This window comes from Bufo bufo, chromosome 5, assembly GCF_905171765.1.
Source record: "Bufo bufo chromosome 5, aBufBuf1.1, whole genome shotgun sequence".
Taxonomy (NCBI): Eukaryota; Metazoa; Chordata; class Amphibia; order Anura; family Bufonidae; genus Bufo; species Bufo bufo.
Genome location: NC_053393.1, coordinates 493,685,965 through 493,710,799, shown reverse-complemented (window position 1 = coordinate 493,710,799; position 24,835 = coordinate 493,685,965). Strand labels below are relative to the sequence as shown.

The 24,835-nt window shown below is 46.8% G+C and overlaps 1 protein-coding gene across 1 annotated transcript in view; it reads right to left on the bottom strand.

The window, feature by feature from the left end:
• Positions 1 to 24,624, bottom strand: part of KIF5B (kinesin family member 5B) — a 79,018-nt gene extending 54,394 nt beyond the window's left edge. Inside the window, exon 1 of the mRNA XM_040434264.1 lies at positions 24,241 to 24,624. Within this exon, the coding sequence (XP_040290198.1) occupies positions 24,241 to 24,366 (126 nt within the window). The 5' untranslated portion in view covers positions 24,367 to 24,624. The remainder of the gene's footprint in view (positions 1 to 24,240) is intronic.
• Positions 24,625 to 24,835: the final 211 nt, after the last annotated feature.

The following is a 24,835-nucleotide window of genomic DNA, read 5'->3' as shown; positions in this document are numbered from 1 at the left end:
AATCCGTATAATCTGTATTGTACCCAACAGGCCACAATTACTTATGGGACATCCAGATCTTATGGGTGGTTGATTTGCAGGATTAGGCCCCACTCATGGGTCAATGAGTCTGGGAAAAAACAAAAAAAAAAACAAACACGGATGCAACACGGACTTGATCCAAAATATATGTGGTCCTGTGAATGCATCCTTAACTTCTTAAAATTAAACTTAACCTGAGAAAGCAGCCTGAGAAACATCAATACCAAAATTTACACAAGGTAACCGACTTAAGCATTCACAACTCGTAGCCCAGAAATGTATCATCTGTAGTACATGGGAAATATTTCTATATAAAAAAAAGATAACATGATATAGAAAGTAAGGATCGACCGATATTGATTTTTTAGGGCTGATACCGATAATTTGTGAACTTATATAAGCAAAACTTCGTGGCACTCTGCCGTCCGTTTGCCGCTGGAAGTCGGGTTCCCACCCTGTTTCATTAAGAATATAAAAACTTCTGCAATAGCGTTGCAAAAAAGGAATCTTTTAATAGACCTTTGCGGCTGTGTACAATTCGTGATGTTTCGGCCACACATTGGCCTTCATCAGACGTCTGCCGCTTTGGGGTAGATATCCAGGATATAGGCGTCTGGGTAAACGTGCAATCGCACTGTCAATCGCATCCCAGACAGTGCGATTGGTTCGGCCAAGCATGCATGTGCTCGGAATGGTGAGAAGGGAGAAAGCATCTGTCAGAGGCTTCTGTCCCTGAGAAGAAAGGACTGGGCAAGAGAAATTATAAGGCCAAACCCTCATCTGTCCAAATATTTGCCACTGGGAGAGAGTTGGAAGGCTACATAACAGGCTACTTTCACACTCGCGTTTGGTGCGGATCCGTCATGGATCCGCACAAACACATCCGCTCAGATAATACAACCGTCTGCATCCGTTCAGAACGGATCCGTTTGTATTCTCTTTAATATACCCAAGACTGATCAGTTTTCTATTGCGTCAATGTGTCAGTGAAAACGGATCCGTCCCCATTTAGAATGCATTAGGGCAAAACTGATCCGTTTGGGACCGCTTGCGAGAGCCCTAAACGGATCTCAAACGGAAAGCCAAACGCCAGTGTGAAAGTAGACTTAGACGTTCAGCCATTCTGTCAGAAATTGGCAGCAAACATTAATGTGTAGGATCAGCTTAAAGGGAACCTGTCATCAGCTTTATGCTGACCTCACTGAGGGCAGTATAAAATAGTGACAGAAATGCTGATGTCAGCGGTGTGTCACTCATCAGCTAATAGTAAGTGGTTGCTGAGAACCAGCATCATAATCATTGCAGCCCAGGCCTGGAAAAGAGTCACATCTACCTGAGAAGAGTCCTGGTTATTCATAATCTCCTGCTCTCCTCGCCCATCTAGGTATTAGACTGTCCGTCATCAGCAGGAGGGCAGGAGATTATAATAAACATGACTCTTCTCAGGTGGCGGTGACTCTTTTCCAGGCCTGGGCTGCAATGATTGTGATGTTGGTTCTCAGCAACCACTTACTTTTAACTTTCTAATGACAGACAGTGAAATCAACTCGCCTGTCTCTACTTTATTCTGCCGTTAGTATGGGCAGCATAAAGTTGATGACGGGTTCCGACAAAACAAGGGCATCAATAAGGTGAGCACAAAGGGGTAATTTATTAAGACCGGTGTCTATAACCCCTATAGCTGGCGCTTCTAAATGTAAGACTGCTCCCTTGCCATCTTACATTTAGACCATTCTCTATGCCTAAAACAGGTGTAGAAAATGATGAATGAGACAGGCCTGCCGGTCCACCCCCTTCCCCGCCCACTGTTTTAGTGTCGTGAGCTGAGAAAAGTCGCAGATTGTGGCGCAAATAACCTTTACACCACAATTTGTGCCAGAAATATGCCTAATATTTTTGGATAGTAAATTACCCCCAAAGAGTTTACTCTATTTGGTGTTATTCTCGATCATATAAAGTAATCACTAGGTCATCACGCTTTATGATAGCATTGTTCTGACCTCCAATCAACAGCCTCAGCGGCAGCAGCGGTCCCTTGCTGTGCCTGCACACGTCACCGCTGAGGTCACCGAATGCACGGCAGAGGCGACGTGTCTAGACAGCACCTCATACTTCAGGTGCAGCGGGGACAGAAAGCAGAGAAGGGAGCTCAGTGCTGGAACCAGAGTGTGGTCACCGGCCAGTGTTTTTTATTTTTTTTTAATTAACACCCACACCCTGCCTGGCCCATACAAAAATGGGTTGTTGGTCCCAGATAATGCAGTTAGAGGGGTATGCCCAGATTTTAAAACGGATGGCCTGTCGCCAGGTTTCTGCATACAAATCTGCACTAAATATACACACACGTGGCCATATCCTTACAGTTCTTAAAGGGGTTGTACCATGTGTTTAAGATATCACCTAATAGGACAGTGGTGGCGAACCTACATGGCATGGGTGCCAGTGGCGGCACTTGGAGCCCACTGTGGGCACCCGCACCCTGGAAAAAGTATGGTGTAGCAATATGCCGTAGACTTTTCCTACCATTCATCAGCGCAGGGCGCACTATGAACCACGCAGGCAGGCTGTTATAGCTAAATCATAAAGTACATAGAAGATATACTATATTGGGCTGTAGTATTTAGGTTAGATTGCCATGTTAGCACTTTGCGATAAGTGGGTTTTGGGTTGCAGTTTGGGCACTCGGTCTCTAAAAAGGTTCACTATCACTGGTATAGGGGATCCCTAGCTGGTCGAGCACATTCCCTGCAGCTCCATTCATTCTCTATTCATTCTCACACGATTTCTACAGTGATTGCATGTCATAACGTATAATCCTTCATCTTGGTCAGCAGATCCCTGTTTAGGCAGCACGATCTGCTGCACTGAAACAATGATTTCTGGCGACGGCCGAATGACAGGCTTGCCCAATGAAGGAGAATTTGCTCAATCATTAGGGGATCAGCAGCACCTTTTGCACAGGCAAGTCATTATACCGATAACTGGTCCGGTAGAGGACCAGTGCCTTCATACTGGTTCATCATATCTCCTAAGATATGTATGGCCGTCCATATTGATTAGGCAAGCCTACTCTGCCTTAACCAATGTGCTACATTCTTTGAGAAGGAATACAGAGCTACACGATAATTAAAGGGGTTATTTAGGAGTTGCATACAGGTGCCCTATTCTCATTATATGAGATTGGCGGGAGTTGAAGTCCCGCCATCCCTGCGAGTAAACTGTTTGAGAAAGCCGCATCGCTCACCGGAGCCATGACTTCCTCATAGCTCACCAAGTACAGCGCCATACATTGTAAAGCGGCTGTGCTTGGTGTAGCAGCTCAGATCCATTCACTTGCATGGAGCCGAGCTGCAGATGTATGGAGGTGTCACTGGCCTAGGCACTCACTGCGGCCTCTTCAAATAGCTGATTGGTGGGGCTTCCGTAAAATTTCCAGATAACTATTTTAACCATTTATGTGCTAAAAAGGGAGAGAGAAAAAATGGAAGGTACTTGGCAGGTTATTCTTAGCGACACTATGGAAAAGAGATTGCAAAGTCATTTTCACCATAGACAAATGGAAAACTATAATTATCCATCCAGTCATTACACAAAGCATAGGCATGTGACAGATGCTTAACATTTATACTCCAAGGCTAGTCTAAGGGTACTTTCACACTAGCGTTTTTCTTTTCTGGCACCGAGTTCCGTACAAGGTTCGGGTTATCTAAGAAATCTGTTATGGATTCCGCTACCACAGACCACAACTTATGGTCCGTGTTAGCAGAATCCGTAACGAAATTCTTAGAAAACTCGAACCTTGTACGCCGAACTCGAAAACACAAGTTCTCTCATCCCTATCCATAACAGGTTATCACGCTCACACATGGAGTGTGATTTCTGCACAGGATACGCTTGTCTCAAACAGGCCTAAAAAAAGTGAGACCGCGGGGACCAAAGACATAAAAGAAAGAGCTGAAAATGACATCAGCAGCTCCCAATATTAGCCATTCACGAACCAGCCAGCCTCCGGTTTTGGATTTTTCCCTGCATTCTAAAAGCCACAAGCTTTCTATTTTGAGAGCTTGTTTTTTGTACTTTCTAACAGCACCATTTATCATGCATTTGGGTAGCTGGAAAAAAATATAAATAAATCATTATGGAGTGGAATTAGAGGGCTTTTTTTTATTATTATTATTATTTTTTTTGTACGTTTTATTGATACCATTTTGGGCCAAGAATGACTTTTTGATCCCATGTTACCAAAAAAAAATGATTTGGCCATATGGATACTTTTTTTCCACATTGCGGCTCGAAAGTACTGGAGAAATACTTTTTTACTGTTTGAGGTTTTTTTTATTATTCTTATTTGTAAGGCTACTTTCACACTCACGTTTTGGTTTCCGTTTGAGAGATCCGTCCAGGGCACCAAAACGGATCAGTTTTGCCCTTAATGCATTTTGAATGGATAAGGATCCGCTCAGAATGCATCAGTTTGCCTCTGTTCTGCCTCTATTCCGCTTTGGAGGTGGACACCAAAACGTTGCCTGCGGCGGTTTTCTGTCCATCCAGGGATGCGGAGCGAGACCGGCACAAAATGCAAGTCAATGGGGACTGATCAGTTTTCTCTAACACAATCTGGCACAATACAAATATAACCTTTACCTCTTGATCTGGGTGCATAAATTGCAGTTGGAGCACCATAGAAGTCCTAAGGCAGGGTGAGCCGCCCCATTTATTCTTCGTTGCAAACAAAACGGATCCGTCTTGAACACCATTGAAAGTGACTTTCAATGGTGTTCATGATGGTTCCGTCATGGCTATAGAAGACATAATACAACCGGATCCGTTCATGAATGATGCAGACGGTTGTAATATATATGTAACAGAAGCGTTTTTGCAGATCCATGACGGATCCGCCAAACAGACAGGTTTATAAAATCCTACTAGGCCTCAGTTTGTAGTTCCTGAGACCACATGAAAAGGTGAGCTTTTGACTTCTGTTCACATGGTGCAGTGCTGTGCCCGAGGGTTGGCGCTGCCTTAGTCTGACAGCAGGGGTGCTGTTGGATGACTGGGTTGCTCCGCCTACTGGTGAGGCATTGCGGCGGTTGCCATGTGTTGCTGCACCAATTTGGAGAAGGTACCCACTCGTAGAGCCAACCTTGGCATGGTGAGTGGGCCTATGCTTTTTGATCAAAACATATACTAATGCCTCATGTAAGGCTTGATATACTATTAATTATGCTGAAAAGCTATATGAATTGTACCAATAATAGATCAATGCATTGCATACCATGGGGATGTGTGATGCATGCTTTTTTTCGGAGTGAAACTACAACTCCCAGCATGCATACTTGCTCTTCTCAGAACTCCCATAGAAACGAATGGAGCATGCTGGGAATTATAGTTTCACAACAGCTGGAGTGCCAAAGCTTGCTGACCCCTGTTCTGTAATTCGCAGATGACATCTGTGTGCAGTCCGCATTTTTTGAGGCCCAACAGATGGATCTGCGTGCGATCTTAAAAAAAAAAAAAAAAAAAAAAAAAGAAATAGAAAAGCTGATCGGACACAGACTGAAAATACGATTGTGTGAATGAGGCCTAACAGATGCCACTGCAAAGTGTCTGTTGCCCATATGATATATTAGGGATCGACCGATACTGATTTTTTAAGGCCGATACCGATAATTTGAGAACTTTCAGGCCGATAGCCGATAATTTATACCGATATTCTGGGTATTTTTTTTTTTGAGAAAAAAAAAAAATTCCTACACAAATCTGCTGAAAATTAATATGTTTATTGTTAACGTGTATTTTTTTTTTTTTTGTAAATCTTTTTCATTTATACTTAATATTTTTGTGTGTTTTTTTTTTTTTTTACTAACTTTTAGCCCCCTTAGGGACTAGAACCCTTGTCCTATTCACCCTGATAGATCTCTATTAGGGTGAATAGGAGCTCACACTGTCCCTGCTGCTCTGTGCTTTGTGCACACAGCAGCAGGGAGCTGAACATGGCAGCCAGGGCTTCAGTAGCGTCCTGGCTGCCATGGTAACCGATCGGAGCCCCAGGATTACACAGCTGGGGCTCCGATCGGAGGAGGAGAGGATCCTGTGGCCACTGCCACCAATGATTAATACTGGGGGGGGGGGGGGGGGGGCGCACTGCGCCACCAATGTTTTTACTATTGGGATGGGGGTGGGGGGCGCACTGCGCCACCAATGATTAATACGGGGGGGCTTGGGGGGCGCACTGCGCCACCAATGAAGATAAGTCTCATTCATATACAGGAGGCGGCGGGAGCTGGCTGCAGAATCACTACCTCTATGAGCGGTAGCTGCAATCCGCGGCACCTAAGGGGTTAACTACCGCGGACCGTAGCCACATACAGCTCATAGAGGTCGGGAGCCGGCTATGTGATTCTGCAGCCAGCTCCCGCCTCCTGTATATGAATTAATGAAAGGCTCATCTTCATTGGTGGCGCAGCAGCCACACCCCCTTCCCCTCCTTCCGTCTCCCTCCCCCTGTGCTGCAGCAGCAGCACAGGGGGAGGGAGACACTGCTTCCTTCTCCCCTGTGCTGCGGAGGGAACACAGAGCGCTGAGAGCAGCGCGTTGTGTTCCCAATACGTTATCGGAATATCGGCAAAATAGATGCAGATACCTGTCAAAATCCTCAATATCTGCCGACAATATCGGCAAAACCGATAATCGGTCGATCCCTATGATAGTGACCTGGTGGACTGCACAATATCAAACTCTTTGCTCCTTATACAAGTAACCACAATAACCTGAATATAAGCAACAGGACAGAGTTATATAACGTGGAATGCTAACTGCTCTCCCTCAATGAAGTCAGTCAATATATATAGAGAAGCCTTTGTGCTAAAATGAGAAAAGTATGCCTTCCGGGTGCACCCATGTTGTATGGAAAGACACCCAGGAGATGAAGCCTCGCTGAGCAGTATAACAAAGCCGGGTTTCATTTAGCAGACTGAACTACATTTATATGTATGTAAGAACAGTTATGACAAGGTGTCACTTGATTTTCAACCAATAACTCCATCCAAACAATCCAGTACTGTCAAACTCAAATAAAAGGGGTTATCTGGTATGAAATATTGATGACCTAGCCCCAATATCAGCTGGTCGAAAAGGCTGGCGCCCCAAGGCCATGTGACATCCCGCACATAGTCACATGGCCTAGGCCAGTTGTGGCGACCCTATGGCACAGGTGCCAGAGGCGGCACTCAGAGCCCTCTCTGTGGGCACCCACACCCTGGAAAAAGTCTATGGTGTACCCATATGCCTTAGACTTTTCCTGCCATTCATCAGCACAGAGCGCACTATGAACAGCACAGGCAGCGCACTGAATGTAGACAGGCTGTTGTAGCTAAGTGATAAAGTACATGGAAGATATACTATATTGGGCTGTAGTATTCAGGGTAAATTGCGTGTTGGCACTTTGCAATAAATAAGTGGGCTTTGAGTTGCAATTTGGGCACTCTGTCTCTAAAAGATTCACCATTACTGGCCTAGGCGCTGGTCAGCCCCATTGAAGCAAATGGGGCTGAGCTGCAATACCAAGCACAGCCACTATGCTAAGTACAGCGCTGTGCTTGGGAGAGATGCCTGGAGCAGGCTGCGTTCACCATCCATCAGGGGTGTCGGACTTAGACCCGCGCCAATATGATGATTATGACCTATCCCTAGTATAGGTCCCCATTATAGATTACTTGATATACCCTTTAAAGCCTAATATTCCAAGCAAGTATGAATCGAAAATGTACATGAGGCTCTGTTCACATAAAACAATGCGATTGAGCCGAGACTTGTGACAAAGTATAAACTGCTAGTGGTGCTTGGTCAATGATCATACAACCAAGGTGGTGCTCCATAATTTTGGGTTCTTCAGCATTGGATATGTGGAGGCAGGGGCACATTAATACTGGGTGCCATCTCCCCTTGCTGCGATACAGGATGTCACTCTGGCATGGTTAGGGATGAGCGAATAGACTTCGGATGAAACATTCAAAGTTGATTTGCATAATACCTTTATAAATCATTTTCTACTGTAAAAAAAAGCCAATACATTCTAATACTGTACCGAGCGCATGCTCCGTACAGTATTCAAACTAAGTATTATGCGAATCGACTTAGGATGAAACATCCAAAGTCGATTCGCTCGTCCCTAGTAATGGTCATACAGATCCTGGATGTCCTCCTGAGGTTTGTCATTCCAAGCTCTTTCAGCCAAGGTGGCTGTTGGCTGCTGTGCATGAGAGATCCATCGCCCCATCCAGTCCAAGTCAATTTCGATGGGGCGAAGATCTGGTGATTGAGATGGCCAGGGGAACCGCTGGATAACCCGAAGGGCACGTTGTGTAGTGCAGGCAATAAGTGGATGGGTGCGACCTTGTTGGATCACCTTGTCTTGCGAGTGAAAAAGGCAGTAGGACTGGTTCCACAATGTCTTGGATATACCCAAGGCTGGTCAGTGTTCCCTCCTCAAATACCAGGCAGTAACAGCCATGGCAGCTAATAGCACCCCCCACACCATGGCACCTGGTCTTGGTCTCTGCATCATGCATGATGGCAGTAGGTGCCCTCCTGCAAATTCACCTTACAGAATCCAACTTTCGGCTGCACAGAAGCACCATACATTGCAGAAAAGAGCTTCACGTCATTACTAATTACAAGGAACAAGAATTAGGTGACTGTCACAAAATCCATCCAAGTCCAAACCTGGTGTCAGTCGTTTCACACACAGACTTGCTTAGTCAGGGTTTAGACACAATGGCAGGACACTCCCTTACCTCAAGAGAAATGCTAAACAGACAACCTTGACCTTCCACGTTAGCACAGTGCTGGAGGACAATCTACCCACCAAAAGAAATCCTAAATGCAGGAGCCAATAAGTATCTGATGGAGGAAGCACACAGACATGGTGACGGGAAACTGAGGGCAAGCTATTCATGGAGCTCTCAGCAGGAGAGATGTTACTAGAAAACAACACAAAGACCTCGACTACACACAGCTAAGATTAGGGGGGCTGACTGGTCCACAACCCCCATGACACAATGCCCAGCCTCCTGGCACAAGCTGGTCGCTGTAGTGAGCGCACAGTTTCTGACGCAGGTTTTTTCAGCCAAGGCCAGGACTGGATCCATGAAGAACTTGCATACTTCCTTTCTTCTGTCCCATATACAGCTGGTGTGAATACAGCCTGCAGCGCTTTAACAGCAGTATGACCGGTCTGCGCATATCTTATCAGGTCAGAGAGGATTTCAGAAGGTCTTTGAAAAAAAGCTTACATCAGTGTTTGCCAAACAGAGTTTCAAAGAACAATGTTCTTAATAAGGACATCAGTGGGGGCCGCCCTATAAGATAAGACCCTAATTAGACTAGGGCTAGACAGATGAAAGGTCCTCTTTAAGTAACAGCTACTCAGCAACATCAAAAGGTACCCCCAAGGTTATGATAATACATGACTGTGCTGCCCCTGTTAAAAACAGGTCGAGTGCAGTGGGCTATCCCCAAAAGACATGGGCATACACCAAAGTACCACAGATTGACAACCTAGGCATTAGAAGGCAGCAGCTGCCCAAGATCAGGATGATTGATTCGGACATGCCCAAGCCTTCTGTTCTTGGTGGACATCAACCATCACCAGACTTATCCGGCAGCGGCTTACTCCCTCTCCCCATTTAGTATGCGGGCTCGCTTCGCTAAACATGCAAAGTGAGGGGCATGTCGGCTGTGTAAGAGAACCTGCCACCCCGATTTTGGACCATAAGAAGTACTGCAGATATATTTTTTTATCAGATAAATTTTATTGAATTTTTTTTTAACATTTTACAGGAAAAGAAAAAAACATCCAATCCAGACACAAGATATATTAGTGAGTACACTCATTCAATTGAAAATATGCAGCATGTTTGAGACTGTGTTGCAGATCACATTCAGAATACGACAATAAAAGATAAAAGTACATGGTACCAAAACATACTCCGATATCAGTAGTTTATGTTATTGCATACATACAGACCACCCAACAACTCACCCCCCCCCCCCCCCCACCAGCGATGAGACGGACACGTCCACACCGAGATGCTCAAGATGTACCTGAACAGCGAGACAGCCGACACCCATACTATAGAATATGTACACCGTGCTTAGCCTTGGCCGAAAGTATATAAACCCTTGCACAGCAGCATTCCCCGATATTCATTCAGATTTCCCTTCCCATTTCAAATCTCACATGTGTACGATACTACATAAGGCTACTTCACACCCGCGTTTTGGCTTTCCGTCTGCGAGATCCGTCATGGGCTCTCACAAGCGGTCCAAAACGGATCAGTTTTGCCCTAATGCATTCTGAATGGAGAAGGATCCGCTCAGAATGCATCAGATCAGCCACCATTCTGTTCTGGAGGCTGCTTGCAGCGTTTTGGTGTCCGTGTGACGAAACTGAGCCAAACGGATCCGTCCTGACACACAATGCAAGTCAATGGGGACGGATCTGTTTTCTATGACAACAGAAACCGGATCCGTCCTCCATTGACTTTCAATGGTGTTCAAGACGGATCTGTCTTGGCTATGTTAAAGATAATACAAACAGATCCGTTATGCAGGCCATAGACTTCTATTATGAAGGAATGAATAACAGAATGTCTGTAAAGGCATTCAGATATGCATTCCGTAATAGAATTGCGTTATGGTCCATGGTAACGGAATCCATAACGCAATTCGCCTTTTACCAGCAAAGTGTGAACGAATTTCATAAGCAGAAATTCGCTCATCTCTAGTCATCAGTATCTGTGGGGGTCAGCATTACATGTTCAAAACATCGGAATAATACTGTACAGAGATCAGTCTCCGTACAGTATTAGAATGTATGGGCTCTGATGAGCTGAAGTTAGTTAATCACGCTGCGCGTGACTTCGTTGAATAACTTCAAGTGGAAAACCACTTTAAAACTTAAAACCAAACTCCGCTTCGGTTAAGAGGTACTAGTTTTCCACTTTAAAAATCAACTACCTTAGTTATTCAACGAAGTCATGCGCGACGTGATTAACTTACTTCGCTCACTTAGGTCATCAGCATAAAAAAGTCTTGGAAAACTCTTTTAAAGCAACCATCCAGTTCAATAAAAAAATATTCACAGATCCACGCTAATTGTTGGCCTACAAGAGCCACACTGGGCATCGGTGGCCCAAGACACTTGGTTTTGGTTTGACCAGCGCCGTTCATGTGAGCAGCGTTGGCCAAGCCAAGGGCAGCAGGAAGTGTCTCTGACTAAATTTTTTTTTCTTATAGTTACTTTAGTTTAGAGGGGGTTGTCCCATGCCCGATAACGGTCTGTTCATCGGGTGTCCATGAAAAGACAACCCATCTCCCTGGTTGAACGGACTGAAATACATGCTGCATTCAACTCTATAGGACTGCTGGAGATAGCTGAGCCTTTGTACGCTATCTCAGGCAATCTGAAGTAATTGCTGCTCCATTTAAACAGGAGAGAACGTGACATCATTTTTATGATCAGAGAGGCCTAGAGTTCAGACTCCCCCTCATCAGACACATCCCCTATTCTGTGGATTGTGCATCAGTTGATTTCATAGGACAACTCTTTAGAAGGAGGATTTGCTTGCTTGTTATAGATCCTGTATAATAACAGATTCCCTCAAACTGAGCCTCCTAAGGCTACTTTCACACCTGCGTTAGGTGCGGATCCGTCTGGTATCTGCACAGACGGATCCGCACCTATAATGCAAACGCTTAGATCCGTTCAGAACGGATCCGTTTGCATTACCATGAAATGATAATGCAAACGGATCCGTTTTGACTTTACATTGAAAGTCAATAGGGGACGGATCCGTTTGAAAATTTAGCTATATTGTGTCAACTTCAAACGGATCCGTCCCCATTGACTTACATTGTAAGTCTGGACGGATCCGTTTGCCTCCGCACGGCCAGGCGGACACCCGAACGCTGCAAGCTGCGTTCAGGGGTCCGCCTGCTGAGCGGAGCGGAGGACAAACGGTGCCAAACTGATGCATTCTGAGCAGATCCGCATCCACTCAGAATGCATTAGGGCTGGACGGATCCGTTTGGGGCCGCTTGTGAGAGCCTTCAAACGAAACTCACAAGCGGAGCCCCGAACGCTAGTGTGAAAGTAGCCTAAGTCTGCTACAACTACACCATAATGTTTACAGGGGTTTCCTCTCTTTAGCAAATAGCATTTATTACGTAGAGACAGTTACTACCAGGCTCTTACTAATGTATTGTGATTGTCCTTATTGTCTTCTTTGCTGGCTGGATTCATTTTTCCATCACATTATACACTGCTTGTTGCCATGGTTACGACCACCATGCAATCCATCAGTAGTGGTCGTGCTTGCACACTATAGAAAAAATAAATAAAAATAAAATCACTGGCTGATGTGCACTCCCAGCCACTAGAGATGCCAGCGCTTTTTCCTATAGTGTGCAATCACAACCACCACTGCTGGATTGCAGAGTGGTCGTAACCATGGATACAAGCAGTATATAATGTGATAGAAAAATGAATCCAGCCACCAAAGGAGGCAACATGGACAATCACAATACATTGATTGACTTGTATTAACTTTCTCTACATAATAAGTGTGATTTGCTTAAGTTTTACGGACGTGTGAAAGGACCCTTATTATCTCTTCCAGCCCCATAGAGAATGAATGGGTCCGGATTCGTTTCGCAACGTTGCAGAACGGATCCGGACCCATTCCACGGATGTGTGAATGGACCCTTATCGTCAGCACATCTCGCCGTGTAATCAGGAATGTGTTGCCGATAATCAATAGAATTAGGGAGGAATGACTGTGGCAGTGATCATTCCTCCCCAGACACTTTGCATTAGCCTGTGTAATAGGCTGATGCAAACAAGCACTGATTAACTTTTTTTTTGCAGCCCCTTGAAATAATGCGATGTGACAATGCGGCACCCAGACCAAAAAAGGTTGTGCACCCCTGCTTTAAAAGGGTCACACCAGGCAAAAACTAAGAATTCACCCTTTGGCTATACATGCTCCTAAAAGGTTCATTGCCTGAATGTTTCCATTGCAGAGATCGCCTGCTGCCCCTACTAGGCCGCAGCTGAAGCCTGTGCTGCCATCCTAGAGCAGTGCTCAGACATTTCAGATACACGGCAACACATAATATAACTATGGGGACCACACGTGCAGGATACAATGGCAACTGCTCCCCTGCTGGACACCAGTGATGATGGGGCTCAGCTAAAGTCAAAGGGTTTGTGCCAAGATTATAAATGATCCACAGGGAATAACTAGTGGATCGCTGAAGGTCCAACCTCTAAGGCCCCTTTCACACGAGCGAGAATTCCGCACGGGGGCAAATCGTGATTCATTCATTTAAATGGGTCCGTGTCCGTGAGCGGTGGTTTTCACGCATCACTTTTGCTTTGCGTGGAAAAATAATAAATAAAATCGCAGCATGTTCTATATTCTGCCCCGTAGAAGTGAATGGAGCTGCGTGTAAAATCGCATCCGCAAGAAAGGGGATGTGATTTTTCACGGATGGTTGCTAAGAGATGTTGTTTGTAAACATTCCGTTTTTTATCACGCGCGATAAAGACTGAACGCGATTGCAAACAAAACTGAATGGCTCTCTTTGCGAAATTTTCAATAAAAGCATCCGCAACACACTCATCTGCAAGGGGCTTAAGACTTCCACTAATCTCAAGAACTGTTGTCCCGTTCCCCCATCCTGAAGGAGTAGCAGGTTGAGCACTCGTCCTTTCGCTCTATTCATTCTCTATGGGAGCGACAGATTGCCGAGCACTGTAATCCGTTATCTCCAGCGCTCTCACAGGAGGATAAATGGAGCTGCAATGTGAACGCACAACTTGTTGCTCCATCAGAACGGGGGGTCGGGACCACGATTCTCATTATTAATGGTGGTCACCACATTTGGATCCCCAGTGATCAGCTAGTCGTCCCCTATTGTGTGGATAGACGATAATGGGGTTGTGCCACTTAACCTAAAAATTAAGATGTAAAATTACCGGTAGCTCAGGTTTATGTCTCTCGGACTCCATGACGCATTATCTGTAACTACCAGTCTCATCTCTGTGGGAGGGGCTTAGCTGAGAGGTAATTGCTATACAGCCGACTGGAGGCATGGAGATAACAGCCACTAGATCCTGCGATGTGGAAAATATGGGGTAACAGAAAATATAAATAAGTAGAAAGCCTGAAAAAAGTAAGGTAGAAAACATAAATACTAAGTAATGGCTAATTTATTTTGTAGTGGTCCTTTAAGTGTAGAGACTCCATTTATCTAAAGGTAGGTATACCCCTAAGATAATAGTCAGCCAACTGCTCTCTCCCGATCCTCCTTGCACGTCCGGCATGAACAGGATCGGGAAGTTAAATTCAACATGCCTGATCCTTATCTCCCCAGACATGGGCCGTCAGCAGATAGTCTGGAGGCTGGCCAGATAGATATTAGGTCAGCCAACCCTGACAAAATTGTACGGTCTATTGCATATGGGCAGCTTAAAGGGGATGTCCCATTTCGTCACTATTAGGTGTTTGGGATGGAGGGAGCCAGTGCTCCATTGTTTCAGCAGCTTCCGTTGCAGTGCATGGGAGCGATGGAAACAGCATAGCACAGCAAGATGTTTGAGCTAGGAAACAGAATTAGGCCTCTTGCACACGACCGTATGCCCTCCTAGATATTTGGCTGCTCACGGACCGTGTGTCCCAGAGCGGCATTGGTCGCCATCTGGAGCCCTGCATGGTGAAAGGAATGAAGCTTACTGAAGTGTCAGATCTCAGCTGCATGGCACACACCCTGCAACTTGTAGTAAGTGATGGTCTGTCAAGCCCAGAGAGCTGTGAGCGACATAACTGCCATGCTAAAGAAGTGCGCAAGTCATTTCCACCAATTATTGCCAAGCACCAACTGAGGTGCATTCAGTCAGACCTTGGCCTGCCCCAAAACAGCCTGATTCAGGCTGTTCCAACACGGTGGAACTCCCCACGCCACAAAGAATGCTGGAACAGAAGCGAGCTCTTAGCATCTATGCTGGTGAACATGGAGGATATTCTTGCCCTAATGCTGATCAGTAGGAGATTGTAGAAAATCTGATTCAGACCCTCCTCCCAATAGAGGAAGTGACCCTAGAGGTTAGCCATAACGACTCAAGTGTGTCATCCGTCATTCCATGTGTGAGAGTGCTGAAGATGCTCCTTCAAGAGAATAAAGGGCCCACTACACGAGGCATTAAAACACTCAGGGAGGTCATGAACCTCAAACGTTTTTTGAAGTATGAAGAGAATATAAACATAGTGTTGGCATGTCTTTTAGATCCTCGATTCAAACATCATGCTTTCTCTTCTGATAATGTATTGAGCAAGGCAAAAGAACGGCTGACAGAAGATATGCAAAAGGAGGTGCAGGTTCTAGAAAGGTCACGCGAGGAAGAGCCTGCTGCTACCAGCGCGGAAGAGCCTGCTGCTACCAGCGCGGAAGAGCCTGCTGCTACCAGCGCGGAAGAGCCTGCTGCTACCAGCGCGGAAGAGCCTGCTGCTACCAGCGCGGAAGAGCCTGCTGCTACCAGCGCGGAAGAGCCTGCTGCTACCAGCGCGGAAGAGCCTGCTGCTACCAGCGCGGAAGAGCCTGCTGCTACCAGCGCGGAAGAGCCTGCTGCTACCAGCGCGGAAGAGCCTGCTGCTACCAGCGCGGAAGAGCCTGCTGCTACCAGCGCGGAAGAGCCTGCTGCTACCAGCGCGGAAGAGCCTGCTGCTACCAGCGCGGAAGAGCCTGCTGCTACCAGCGCGGAAGAGCCTGCTGCTACCAGCGCGGAAGAGCCTGCTGCTACCAGCGCGGAAGAGCCTGCTGCTACCAGCGCGGAAGAGCCTGCTGCTACCAGCGCGGAAGAGCCTGCTGCTACCAGCGCGGAAGAGCCTGCTGCTACCAGCGCGGAAGAGCCTGCTGCTACCAGCGCGGAAGAGCCTGCTGCTACCAGCGCGGAAGAGCCTGCTGCTACCAGCGCGGAAGAGCCTGCTGCTACCAGCGCGGAAGAGCCTGCTGCTACCAGCGCGGAAGAGCCTGCTGCTACCAGCGCGGAAGAGCCTGCTGCTACCAGCGCGGAAGAGCCTGCTGCTACCAGCGCGGAAGAGCCTGCTGCTACCAGCGCGGAAGAGCCTGCTGCTACCAGCGCGGAAGAGCCTGCTGCTACCAGCGCGGAAGAGCCTGCTGCTACCAGCGCGGAAGAGCCTGCTGCTACCAGCGCGGAAGAGCCTGCTGCTACCAGCGCGGAAGAGCCTGCTGCTACCAGCGCGGAAGAGCCTGCTGCTACCAGCGCGGAAGAGCCTGCTGCTACCAGCGCGGAAGAGCCTGCTGCTACCAGCGCGGAAGAGCCTGCTGCTACCAGCGCGGAAGAGCCTGCTGCTACCAGCGCGGAAGAGCCTGCTGCTACCAGCGCGGAAGAGCCTGCTGCTACCAGCGCGGAAGAGCCTGCTGCTACCAGCGCGGAAGAGCCTGCTGCTACCAGCGCGGAAGAGCCTGCTGCTACCAGCGCGGAAGAGCCTGCTGCTACCAGCGCGGAAGAGCCTGCTGCTACCAGCGCGGAAGAGCCTGCTGCTACCAGCGCGGAAGAGCCTGCTGCTACCAGCGCGGAAGAGCCTGCTGCTACCAGCGCGGAAGAGCCTGCTGCTACCAGCGCGGAAGAGCCTGCTGCTACCAGCGCGGAAGAGCCTGCTGCTACCAGCGCGGAAGAGCCTGCTGCTACCAGCGCGGAAGAGCCTGCTGCTACCAGCGCGGAAGAGCCTGCTGCTACCAGCGCGGAAGAGCCTGCTGCTACCAGCGCGGAAGAGCCTGCTGCTACTAGTATTACTATTCTGGAAGAGCCTGCTGCTACCAGCGCGGAAGAGCCTGCTGCTACTAGTATTACTATTCTGGAAGAGCCTGCTACTAGTCTGGAAGAGAAGGACGATGATGCAACAGAAACATACAAATTCCCAAATAGGAAACACATGGGAAAAAAAATAACTGATTGATGCCATGTTCAGCCTTTTATTGGGGCCTCATGTAGAGGATTCTCTAACTTTACCAAAAGTCAGCCTTGATGATGAGCTTCATCTTTATTTGAAAGAACCGGTGGTCAATAGAAAGGACAATCTACTTGAGTGGTGGAAAGAAAATGAGGCGCACTTTAAAAGCCTTGCTTCTGATGCCAGAAGATACCTTTGCTCTCCACCCTCCTCTGTACCTAGTGAGCGTGTTTTTAGTGAAGTGTCAGCAATCTATGAAAGAAACAGAAGCCGTTTAACAGGAGAACATGCAGAAATGTTGTGCTTTCTGCACTACAATGTACTCCTTCTCAACTGGAAGTATTGAAGAAATTCTAAATGTTCTGTGTACGGCATGAACCAAGCCGGGCTCTCAGCACATAAATGTGAAAGGATAAATTCCAGCACTGGATAAATTTACCGTTGCACTTCCATCGTCTTTATTTTTCATTTTTTTAATCACAGGTTACATCTTGTGGACATCACCTCCCACCACCACAGGTTGACATGTTTCAAATGTCCAGAAGGCTGGACCTCTAGCAGAATCTGGGGTCCCATGATGGACCAGCTCACAGACATTCTGCACCGCCAGAGATAATTGTCCAGACTGGATACAAATGCATCAAACCTTCAGCTGTGAGAAGTATTGGGTCTGCAACCCCGGGATGTAAAACATTTCCATTCACTGACAGAGCTCATTATACGATAATATATTAAGCTTACAGTGTACCTGAACTTTAAAAAAACAAACAAAACTAATGACAAATGATTTTGAGTGCCCGCCCCCCCCCCCCCCCCACCAATCACTAGAACAGGAGATGGACTTGAGACAGGCTCACTGATTTGGGGCTCATGCACATGACCGTATGTATTTTGCGGTCCGCAAAACATACAGATGACGTTCATGTGTTTATTTTGTGGAACGGAACAGCTGGACCCTAAGGCCTCGTTCACACTTCAGTGTTTGGTCAGTGATTTCCATCAGTGATTTCTCAGCCAAAACCAGGTGTGGGTCAAAACCACAGAACAGGTGCAGATCCATCCATTATACCGTGGCTTCACTTTGGGTTTTGGCTCACAAATCACTGATGGAAATCACTGAAGTGTGAACGAGGCCTAACAGAACAGTACTATCCTTGTCCGTAATGCGGACAATAATAGGACATGTTCTATATTTTTGCGGAACAGAAATACGGAAACGGAGTGCACATGGAGTAACTTCCGGTTTTTGTGGACTTACTGCAATGAATAGTTCCGCATACGGTCAGCGAAAATAATAATAATAATAATAATAAAACGGACATGAAAAGAGAATACGTTCGTGGGCAAGAAGCCTTATAGAGTGCTCCGACAGGCTCACTGACTTGGAGTGCTCTGGGTCAGAACTTCTTTCACGTCGTTCCAGTAATCACTGGGGATCTCAGCTCTCAGACCCACCGCAAAACCCCAAAAAAATTCATAAATAAAAAATAAAAAACACACAACATAAGAAACTTTTGAGAATTAGAGGGACACATTAATTTCTACAAGACTGGACAACCCCAGTAAAGCCATCAGGAGATCACTGTGACTACAATAATGAGCGTGATGAGAGAGATGACTAATAGAGAGGAGCACGCCCAGGTATTATGGCTGAGACAGCTGCTGCCACAACTCCAGGGTGAGAATACAGGAGGGATCAGAAATCCCACAGGTGACCGCACAGCCTCCAACAACAAGGATGAAGTCATCCAGCAGACACGTCCGATTAGAAGGCTCGTCAGCGGCAGATAGTTTATACGGATACAGTAGAAGGATGCTCGCTAGGAGCAGATAATTGCAAGTCACAGGCCAGACGTTAGGCCTCATCGTCGGATCATCTACAAGCTGCAGATTTTCATTATGGAGAGAAGCAGTGAACATCTGGGCTCGGCCGCCCGCTCTCTGCCAGATCAGGCACAATCAGTCTGCTGTTAAGGAGAACAATCTCCTTTATGGAGAAAACCAAAGCAAGATCAAGAATTTACCCAAATCTGCATGTCGTCTGCTGCTTGCAGGAAAGAGCCTATTGTGCGTCATCGCCACACAGGAGCAGTACGCCGACCATTATGACAGAAGCGTGCCGAGTGCACTGCCGTGTGTGTGTGTATCATCAGGGCACCCTTTTATTTCAGAAATGAATGAAATTTAAATATCTGAATATCCCAGCAAGTACGGCTACTTTCACAGTCACGTTTGGTGCGGATCCGTCATGGATCTGCACAAACGCATCCGTTCAGAACAGATCCGGTTGTATTAGGTCTTCTATAGCCATGACGGAACCGTCTTGAACACCATTGAAAGTCAATGGAGGACGGTTCCGTTTTCTATTGTGCCAGAGAAAACGGATCCGTCCCCATTGACTTACACTGTGCACCAGGACGGATCCGTTTGGCTCAGTTTCTTCAGACGGACACCAAAGCACGCCTCCAAAGCGGAAAGGAGAAGGAACGCAGGCAAACTGATGCATTCTGAGCGGATCCTTTTCCATTCAGAATGCATTAGGGCAAAACTGATCAGTTTCAGACCGCTTGTGAGAGCCCTGAACGGATCTCACAAACGGAAAGCCAAAACGCTAGTGTGAATGTAGTCAGAAAAACAAAAAAGATGACCCAGGGAAGGGTGAAGGACAGTGCCCACCCAATGCAACCACAAAGGACACACCAAGAGTATGACTCGGCAAAAGCTCCCGAGTAAAACAGCAGAAACACAAAGAAAAGGAGCTCATAGTACCAAAAGAATACATTTTATTAAAGCATGATTAAAATGACATAAATAGAAAAAGCAAATAAATGTGATGCCGTTAAACATGATGAAACAAGAGCGGAGGACAGAAAAAGAAGAGCGCCACCCCGGGAAGAGGGCACACGGATCAAAAAATACTAAATATCTATGAAGCATGGGAATGAATGTTGGGTACAATGCCCAACCCATGCAAGGATAATAGGACCAGTGAGTGCCAGATGAGACAGTGGTCAACACATACACTCCTGATGGCAATAAATGGTATGCAGACACCGATAAAGGTGGAAATATGCTGCAAACCAACCAGTGAAAGACCATGTGTAAATAAACAACAAAGTCGAGTGGCCTAAGGAGAGTAGCAGAGCTCACCTAAAGCGGACCGTGTGCAAAGAGACCCAGGGTGGTGCAGCATATTTCCACCTTTATCGGTGTCTGCATAGCATTTATTGCCATCAGGAGTGTATGTGTTGACCACTGTCTCATCTGGCACTCACTGGTCCTATTATCCTTGCATGGGTTGGGCATTGTACCCAGCATTCATTCCCATGCTTCATAGATATTTTGTATTTTTTGATCCGTGTGGCGCTCTTCTTTTTCTGTCCTCCGCTCTTGTTTCATCATGTTTACCGGCATCACATTTATTTGCTTTTTCTATTTATGTCATTTTAATCATGCTTTAATAAAATTTATTCTTTTGGTACTATGAGCTCCTTTTTTTTGTGTTTCTGCTAGTGTGAATGTAGCCTAATTGGCGAGGGGGCATATCTTTTAGACTATGTCCAGAACATGGCCGCCATCTTAAAAGAATCTTAAAATTGGATCAAGGACAAAATATATTAATATATTAGGGAGTTTAATTTTTTTCCAAAAATGTGATTTTCATATGACTTTGCTTCCACCCGAGTCTCAATGATGTAAACGATATATAGGCCAAATTTCAAGAAGATTGGATAATATTTAGGGGTTGCACACATTGATCACCTATTACTACTCTCACTCCTGTACCTAGGAGGTTGGTCTAAAAACGACTTCGGTTTCAGGACCCCAGGGGCTCTGCATCAAGCAAGGTGGAAGGCAAAGGCAATATATGCACTTAAAACTGTCCTCTTAACTGAACAGTTGAATATTCCTCAATGAGAATTGAAAGGAATGAAACGGGTTGCACATTTTGTCAGCCTCATACATGTTCACTTTTTGCACGAGGCAATTGTAGGTCGATGGGCTCCAAAGGATGATTTGGATATGCTACAGCTTCTGAGCTCCTACCCAGATGCAGACGTCAAAAAAAGTGCTCTCACAGTCGCTAAGAGACCCCTTTGGTATCTGTCAGAAACAAACGTAGGATTGGCTTTTTTGGACGAACGTATAACTCAGGCTGTTAAGGAAAACACAACTAAAAATAATAATTTAGAAACCAAACCTGCAAAGAAGAAGTAAATGAAATGATTAGAGGGTAAAAACCTAGTTTTTGAAGGAAAAGACCTGAGCCATTTCGTTACTAATAAAACAAAGACGTTCTTTGAACTGTTTGGGATCCACGACAGAAAACTGCAGTGATTCTCTAAGAAGCCATGTGAACGCTCTCAAGGTGGTCAGTGATACCGCAGAAAGAGGAATCGCTCCGATAAAAGTTTAATGAATCGGTCAGGGGCGAACAACAAAAACTATTCTTGTTGAGGGCAGTCGAGCATCACAGAAAAGACGTCACCAAGCGAAAGAAGGGATTGCATCGTTCAAAGCGGAACATTATAACACGTTTTGCCCATCATACTACCTATTAATCTTAGTGTCTAGTTTTATTTTACGTTTGTGATTTCTAGTTTTCCCAATAAAAGTAATTAACATTGAAAAATCATATTTTTTGCCTACTTTTACAAAACCGATCAAAGTGTGCAACCGCTAAATATTATCCAATCTTCTTGAAATTTGGCATATATATATATCTTTTACATCACCGAGACTCGGGTGGTAAGCAAAGTCTTACAAAATAAAAATATTGAGATAGATAGAGATTATATATAATATATATACCGTGCATCGCGTGACTGATTGATGTAACGCATGCCGGATACATCACCACTGCTGCAGCCCTATCAAACTGGACGCTGACGCATGGGACCGGAGGGCCTCAGTGGCGGCACCCAAAAGACGGCAGCAGGCACGTGTGCTTCCCCTCTCAGGTCCCCAGAGGTACGGGGGTGTTGGAGGGTCTGGTTGGAAGGATTGGCCAAAAGACACCCCCCCACACACACGGACAACCTGTAAGAATTCTCCTCATGATACATCTCCTCCACTGTCCGCAGCCATTCATTTACCAGCTACAGAGGACAAACTGCAGCAATTCTTCCGATTTAGGCCTCATGCACACACAGTTTTTTGCGGCTCAGATGCGGACCCGTTCACTTCAATGGGGCCGCAAAAGATGCGGACAGCACTCCGTGTGTTGTCCGCATCCGTTGCACCGTTCCGTGGCCCCGCAAACAAAATATAGCATGTCCTATTCTTGTCCGTTTTGCAGACAAGAACAGGCATTTCTACACGGCCGGCTTCCGTTTTCTGCGGATCCACGGTTTGCGGACCACAAAAAAAAAACCGGAACGGTCGTGTGCATGAGGCCTTACTTTGAAACTGAATATTTTAACACAAGACTAAATATCCCCGGGCATTTAAAGGGATATTCTAGTTTTCGTAAGTGACCAAAACTGTACTGAACAGAAATCCAGGCGGAAAAAAAATGCACGTAATCTGCAACGTGTGCAGGGGACCTTAAGAGTAAGTATGGATTTGTCCGCAGAAAATCTGCATTAAAATCTACATAATCGGCACAACTTACTGCGGTTTTGGTGCAGATATTCTGTTTTGTTAGACGTCTATGGGGAAACCGCTGGGGATTTCAAAATCAGCAGGACAGGTCAATATCCACACAGAAAAAAATTATAATCTAAGTTTACTTGAGATTTGTCTAATCTCTTTTACTTTGCTGAAGTTTTTCCCTAAGAGGGCCACTAAGGGAGGATCCCACAGACGTGGGGCAGGCGGCTCCCCTGAGGTTTTTTCAGCCAAACCCAGAAGTGGATCCAGCAGGGACGTCCTTCCTTTATAGTTTTGGTTCCTTTCGAATCCACATCTGGCTTTGGCTGAAAAACCTAAAGTGAAATCTGCCTAAAAAAAATAAAAATAAAAATAACCTAAAATGTAAAAGAGCAGCTTATAAGACGAGCTCGTACTATCAGCCGCACATCCAGAAGTAAATGGTCGTGGACATTCAGGGAAAGGCAGATCTGTCAGATATAAGGCAGCGCGGCCGACAGACGTAGAAGGAGTTCAACGCAAGTCCGAGAAATCATAGAAAAAGGAGTATGTACAGTCGGGCTGGAATCATAGGTAGGTGGAGAGGATGCGACTAACGACCACACAAGTCACCAAGCAGCAAAACCAAAGCCTGCAGTTACTGGAAAGAATCATCTAAAGCACAAGGATATAAATAGAAAAATAATCCCAAGAGCTAACACTCAGCTTTCCTATGCTCCTGAGCGACATGCCTGCTAGCCCGGAGAACTAGGACAGGTTATGTCTACATAGTGTGGCACTACAAGTACCAGGCATGCGTCTTCCATCTGATCATGGCCCCATTCAATATGGACTTTCTTTTAGAAACGGGCACCTGGAGAGGGAGAGGCCGCAAGAACACACAGACAGTGGGAATACTTCTTCATGCTCGTCCGGCAAGATAGGAACTGCCCAAACGTCCCCCGACACCGGGCAGGAGCGCCTCCACCAGGGTGATGTGGTGGCACAGGGACACTGCTCATAGGTGGCAGAACTAGGAGCAAATCCAGGTACAAAAACCAAGCGACACCAGTCATTAGTGACAAGAACGGCAACAACAACCCAGAGTGGCCATGGAAGCCGCCATCACCAGACATGCCCATTGTGACGCCAGTCATGGGCAGCGCAACCAAGTCAAATCCACCAACGCCAGTCATGGGCAGCGCAACCAAGTCAAAACCACCAGCGCCAGTCATGGGCAGAGCAACCAGTTAACAAATCACCGACGCCAGTCATGGGCAGAGCAACCAGTTAACAAATCACTGACGCCAGTCATGGGCAGCATAACCCACACTGACATCAGCTTGGAAATAAGACAGCGGGCACTGCAGGGAGGTCACCCACCAATGGTAACACCAGCCTCTGGGGCAGGACCTAAGCATCAAGGGTAACTGGGCAATCACCAGTGGAGAGAGGTGGCACTGGTCCTGGTTGGCAGAACCTAGATGGGTGCCAGTGTGAAAACATACAGTGACAGAACAGCGCCCCCAGTGAGGAGCGGCGGAAGCCCATGAGAACACCCCCACTCCCCTGTCAGACAGCGGGCACTGCCCGGGGGGTCGCCCACACTCACCGTGATGACCACCGTGTCCTCCCCCTGGAACTTGGCCACGTACTTGTCGCCCCTGATCACCTCAGAGTCGTTCAGAGGCCTGAAGCGGCACATTACTTTGATGCTGCACTCTGCCGGGTCCGCCATCTTGTCCGCTTTCTCCTCCGCCTCACGGCCGGGGCGTGTGTCAGGCAAAGAAGAATAGCCGGGAGAGGAGCGGGTGAGGCGCAGAACACCGTGAACTAGCTCCAACCGCCGCGGCCGCCACTCTCCAGGCCCGGTCCGTGCGCCACCAAGCTCAGTGGGCGGAGGAATGAGGCTCACTTCCCATCCAATATGGCAGCCATGGCGGAGGCCGGCGGTGACGCGCCCCTGCTCCTCCTCTCCTGCCGGCGGTTGACTGGCGATAACGTCATGTTCGCCCACACAGTCAGGAATCGCCTAGGTTTTACTGCGCATGCGTCAAAGGCATACGTCTGCCCTGCCTAGACAGGGAGCGTGACTAGAGTCTGTGCGCGCTAGAGGTAAAAATGTTACAGTGTGAAACTACGTCCCCGCGATCCGCTGCTATGTATGTGCGGCAGGCGCCATTTTGATGGAGAACAGTGTCGTTGAC